Source organism: Diabrotica undecimpunctata, chromosome 7 (genome assembly GCF_040954645.1).
Source record: "Diabrotica undecimpunctata isolate CICGRU chromosome 7, icDiaUnde3, whole genome shotgun sequence".
NCBI lineage: Eukaryota > Metazoa > Arthropoda > Insecta > Coleoptera > Chrysomelidae > Diabrotica > Diabrotica undecimpunctata.
This window is the reverse complement of record NC_092809.1, coordinates 102,164,119-102,170,118: the sequence shown is the minus strand read 5'-3', so window position 1 is coordinate 102,170,118 and position 6,000 is coordinate 102,164,119. Positions and strand designations below refer to the sequence as shown.

The 6,000-nt window shown below is 32.5% G+C and overlaps 1 protein-coding gene across 2 annotated transcripts in view; it reads left to right on the top strand.

The window, feature by feature from the left end:
• The first annotated feature begins 1,839 nt into the window (after positions 1-1,839).
• The window catches only part of LOC140445657 (uncharacterized), a 104,799-nt gene continuing 100,638 nt past the window's right edge, over positions 1,840-6,000 (top strand). For both annotated transcript variants that reach the window (XM_072537895.1, XM_072537894.1), the window contains exons 1-2: positions 1,840-2,037; positions 2,631-2,919. In XM_072537895.1, coding sequence (XP_072393996.1) covers positions 1,891-2,037; positions 2,631-2,919 — 436 coding nt within the window. In that variant the 5' untranslated portion in view covers positions 1,840-1,890. The remainder of the gene's footprint in view (positions 2,038-2,630; positions 2,920-6,000) is intronic.

Below are 6,000 nucleotides of genomic sequence, written 5' to 3'. Positions count from 1 at the left end.
GTATATGTTGTTGTTGAAAGAAAATGTGATGTTTTATATTATTTAAATTATTAAAGTTATTTATATTTATTGAAGAGATATATTTTGAAATGTGTGTTAAATTATTGAAAAATTTTTTAAGGAAAGAGGACAGTTATATGACAATGAATGAAAGTACTTGTACTATTTTGTGGGTGTGCAATTTCTTTGACGTGTAATTATCAACTTTTGATTGAAAGCATTTAATTTCTGCTAGGAAGAGAATAGTGATGTCAAATGTTTAAATAATAAATTAAAACACAATTAGGGACAAACAGAACACAATTAACAGGACAAAACAAACATAAAACTTTAAAAAAGGGGTTTATAGGCACTACATTAATTGCTAGGAGAGGAATTGGGTTTTTTTTTTGAATATTTTATTATTCCAAGGTTTTGGTTTGGGTAACTTTTCGTCCGTTCTTTATATAATAAGTAAATGGGTTTACTTTTTGGATGCTTCCAATTTCTTCAACATTCTTCTCACCATAAATGGTTTATAGTTATACGATTCTGAAAATCGACTAGTTTTCTTACATCATACGTGAATTTACGGGACCAAATTCCGTCTGACTACATGATATTTTGCACTATGGTGTGGTGATTGCAAACACTCATGTGGTTCATCAGTCATTGCAAGTCTTCAAGTGAAGAGTTTATTCAGGATTTTTATGGCTGCTAGTCGCAGCGCGATAAACTCCAAGATTTTGAGTATATATTTTATATTTGCGTTTGTTTTGCCTTATTACATATCTCTTTTAAGTTTCACTTTACAGGGTAGTCAGTTCAACGAAAATAAATCAAAACGTTTTTTAAAACTTTTTTTTTATGGCTTCGGCAGTTTGCCACACAGCCAGTTACATGATCTTTTAATCTCATTAGGTACAGTAAAAAGTTTTTGAGTTATTTGCAATCGAATAGACTAAAATAGATAAATTTACAACATTTAACAAAAAGAAGAGAAAAAATATAAATAATACATACACATATATATCCATAAACATATACAATTAACATGGGTCACTCGTTTCACGTCCAGGGGACCATCAGGACATTATAATATATAACATACACAGAACTAGGCCACGGTAAATAGGATTAAACATATAAATTAGAGAAAACAAAGGTAAAAAGTAAAAACCAATTTTTTTTTTTTAACTAAAGAAAAATATTACATTTGGTCAAAAAATCGATTATGCAATCGTAAATTAATCTAGAAAATTTTATTTTTTTAACCCACAGATTTGTTAATTTTCTGAAGATTAAATTAACTGTCGCTGTTTTTATTTTGTTGAGCATCTCTATCTGGTTCTATATCCCAGTTCCCGTTCTGCCACACTCAAATTATTTTAGGAAGAAATTTGTTATAATTTTATTTCTTTTTTCTGGTTCTCTAATCCCATCGTTCTTTTGTCTTTTGTCTTTCGAGCTTACGTAGTCCGTGCTCTATTATATTCTTCTTTCTTTCTTTTCTATTTTTCATTTCGTGTTTTGGAATTTTTTTCACCTTCTTCCCAAATGCATACTAACTTCGACTATTTTTCCTTTCAAAGCCGTAATTACATAGCAGCTGGTGATGAGTTTACCTATCTGAGGTGATCAGTTTACGGGTCTCCAAAGGGTTGCCGGTGACCAGTTTGCTATATCTCGGAGGGTCTAATAATTGTATGGGAGGCTATAAAGTAATGAGTTCGTACACGTCCCAATAGATAGTGCTCTGCATATATAGATACTATTTTCAAAAGCCCATTTATATATCCTGAGAGTTTCCAACACCCTCTTAAGTCACTACTGTCAATTGATTTTGAATCTGACAAATTTATGATTTTGACATTTATTAAAGTCCTTTCGTTTTATTTACCATAATTTGTAATGAATGAGGGAAAATCTGTTAATACAAATATTGTAAAGATACCGAAAAAGTTACAATATACACCCCACAGAGAAATCATTCCAGATATACCTCAGGATATAATATATCCTAACGAATTAAATAATTTTTTACGAGAACAGCTTAGAGTTAGTATATCTTTTTAAATATGTTATGAACATTGAATGAGAGTGGTTTAAGTCTATAAATGTTGATTAAAATATTTGACAGAATGTAAGAAATATACTGCAGAAAATCAAAAAAATAAGGAGCTGGTATTAATAATTTACTTAGATGGTTGATTATGATCGTAAACTAATTTAACGTTGATTACTCCAGTGGGAAATCGATCTTATGGGATCCCTTGCATACAGTTAGTATCATATGAAGGAAACTGATGGCTCGCACTCACATACTAGACGAAGACCTAAACATAAAACCGTTTGTACTTGTTATGGATCTATTATTGCAACGAAAATATTTGTTTTTAATGAAACACCAATTTAATGAAGGTATTTTATTATGAACTTTTTTCATTGAGGATTCATGGAGGAATATCTGGAAGAAATCCATGTTTATCTATGATACTTTTTTAGTATCTCAAGTTTACTAGTATATGAATTATTGATAATTATTAATAATTAAGTTAAATAAAATTGATTTTCCAGTTTTTTAGCTATCCTAGGGATGATGTTACCTTTTTTTTGAAACACTCTTTATATGTCTAATTTATTACTTTTAGTATCATGTTCAAAAGAGCGGGTTACTACAACAAAATTTGAATGATTTGGAAGTTCGTTATATGAACAGTAAAGATAACATTAAAAAACTAGAGGAAAAACTGAATGACTATGAAAAGATCTATGATAATGCTAAATCCTCCCAAGTAGCTACTTCAAAAATAATTGAACTTAGCAAGAAATTACGAGAAAAAACTTTGGAAATTGAGACTCTTAAAGCAAGATGCTCCAAAGCTGAGACATACGCTTTCAATTTAAAACAACAATTAGAAGATGAACAACTTATAAGTGGTAAGTAATTCAAGTTGAAATAATAATTCTGTTTAAAACCCTTTAATGCTCAAAATTAAATTTTTATCAAAACGAAATCAAAACTTCAGAATGAAATAAAGATAGGTTGTTTTTATTAGCAATTTGCAAAATTTACGTTTTTTTCTTTGTAACTGTCTTTTTTTTACGCATGATATATCATACGCTGGGCAATGAAGGACACAATATTTCATAAAACATTATTTATTTTAAAATTTTTACAACGTGAGATATTTGACAAAACATTGCTGGGGATGAAGTCCTACATTACATTTAATGCATCGATATTTGGTACATTCGTCGCACCTTCGTTGTTTTTCAATTTTGGACGTGCTCCATGTGGCATTGCTGTCAGCAGGGCCTCTACAATTCGCCTGTAAAATTCTAATAAAGAAATTGCCTTAATGTTGCGGTAAAGAAGCGACATGTTGACTATTGCCCAATTCAAGCAAAATCTAAACCTCACCCTCTCATTTTTAGATCGAATTCGGATCCTATATAAACCTCTTAGCTTATCGAATAAATATTTCTGAAGTTGAAATATTAGTTGCCATAGTAACTTCATTATTGTTATTTCAGCGAACAAGAGTGAACTGATGTTCTTCGCTATGTAGAGTGGGAAGTTCCACGGATTTGTTTTTTATTTCTTTGAATGGAACTCTTTTAACCCTATCTTTTTTAATTGTGTCGATACATTGTATCTTTTGATCTCCCAACCTTGTGTGTTAAGGTAAAGATGTAAAAAAATTATCAATATAAATAACAGATTCTTGTGGTAAAAACATTGTACACAGTTTTTCGGTTACGGAACTTCCTAACGAGTTACCCTGTAATTGATCTCCACTTCCAGTATAGGGGTGAAATTTTGCAAGATAACCTTTAATGGTCGTAAAGCACCAGAATTTGGTGGTGGTATTCGAAGAAACCCACGGATGGGTTTTCTTCGAATAAACTGCTTTAGTGAACGATGTCCATAATACGGCTCCGTGGTTTCTTCCACTGAGAAACTTCCGTTCACTGGATGGAGGTAATGATGAAAACGTTCATTTAGATGATCAATTAGGAGTTGAACTTCGAACGCTTTATTGGTTTGTTGGTACAACGTATTTTCGTTAAAGGGTAAAAATCTATGAATCTGTTTCGACTCATAGTATTATTAACTAGATGTGAGTGAGAGTCCCCTCGACATTCCCAATACATTCTCCGAGAAGGCAATGGGTGGTATCCAGAGAGAATAAGGATGCCAAAGTATTTATATAAATCATCAACGGACAAAGAGAAAGGGCAGGATTTTTGTGAAGCCTACTTTACCGTTTCTTTACAAAGATAGTCCATGAATTTTTCATCAAAAAGTAATTTAAACACATCGAATGGCTTCAAATTTTGTTGTTTCCATTCATTTAGTATATGGGGTTCAATATTATTTTTTTTGAAAATATCATTTATGGCTCCTTTTTCAAGTTTTTTTCTTCTCATTTACGATCGATTCTTTTCATAGATTTTTTTCTATTTTCAGAATCTTGTGAAGTTTCTGCAACCTCCCTTTTTCTTTTGTTACCTGATTCATGAGTTTCAGTGACAGTTGTAGTTGACAACACTGTTTTCTCAATTGCTGTATTTTTTCGAGAAACAGCTGTAATATCCATGCTTTGATATAGTGTACCTCGGCGAATACTTTGAAAAGTGTAATTAAACTGGTCTTCCTCATCATTTCCGGCAACATCTCTGTCAATTTCCTGAGTCAAAGTATCATCTTCTAAACTCTCATATATTTTTAACAATTCCTCTGCATCTTTGGGATTATTAGGATCATATTTTTTCGTCGTTTTTTCTAAAATAGAAACAATATTGATTAGTTACCACGATTGCACAGCGTATTAGGTATATATCATATTCTAGAATCAAGGACCTTCAAAATTTTCATATATATTCAGGGATTCTACAGTATTCGCTGCCTTCCCTCGCTCAACCGTTTCCATTTCTCTCTGTTGTCCCATTCTCCATCGTTTAGGCCTCTCTTACTCATGGCGTCGTCTACTTCGTCCCTCCAAGATTTTCGGGATCGTCCTCTTTTCCTCCTTCCTATATTTTTCCATCTCTGTTGCTACTATCTTACTGCTGTTTTTCTTGTTTATGATCCAATTTTCAGCCCATATGTCATAATACTTCGCACTAATGTTTTATAAATCTGTGTTTTTGTCTTTATATTTAGGTGTCTATCCCACCATACTGAGTTAAGTTGTCGGATTGCTGTTCTTGTTTGTCCTAATCTTTGTGTAATTTCTTCCTCTGTTGTTGCCTTTTTCGTGATTATAAACCCCAAGTATTTGAATTTATCCTTTCCTTTTATTATTACGTTGTCATCAATCTGTAGATCTTCTATGTCTTCTTCACTTGTAAATAGGTACTCTGTTTTCGCGAGGTTAATATCTAGGCCAGCCTTGGTATATTCTTCTTGTAGTTTCTTCATCATGTAGCTGAGGTCGTCTTGGTCTTGTGCAATCACTACTTGATCGTCTGCAAAGCTTAACGTATATAGGTATTCGTTCCGTACCGGTATTCCCGTGCCTTCGCATTTTCTTTTTCATGTAATCAAGGCTTTCTCTAAGTATATTTTGAGTAGGGTTGGAGATGTGGAACAATCCTGTAGGAGCCCTTTTGTTGTGGTGAAGTCTCCTATGATTCTTGTTACCATTTGAATGGACAGTTTATTTTCTTTATACAGAGCTTTTGTAGCTTCTATGAGTTCCGTATGTATTTCTAATTTGTACATTGCCTCCCATAGTTCTGACCTTGGTACAGAGTCATATGCCTTTCTCATGTCCACAAATGCCAAATGTATATCTCTATTTTTTGCTTTTTTCTTTTCCAACAGTTGTTCCAGTGTGTATATGTGGTATATGCATGATCTTCCTGCCGTGAAGCCTGCCTGATCCTCCCCGATTTTGCCTTTTATCGCTTGTTCTTATCTTTTCTCGCAGTATCTTCCCATATAATATTCCTATTGATATTACGCTTATTCCCCTGTAGTTTTCGCATCGTTTTCAATCTCCTTTCTTAAAT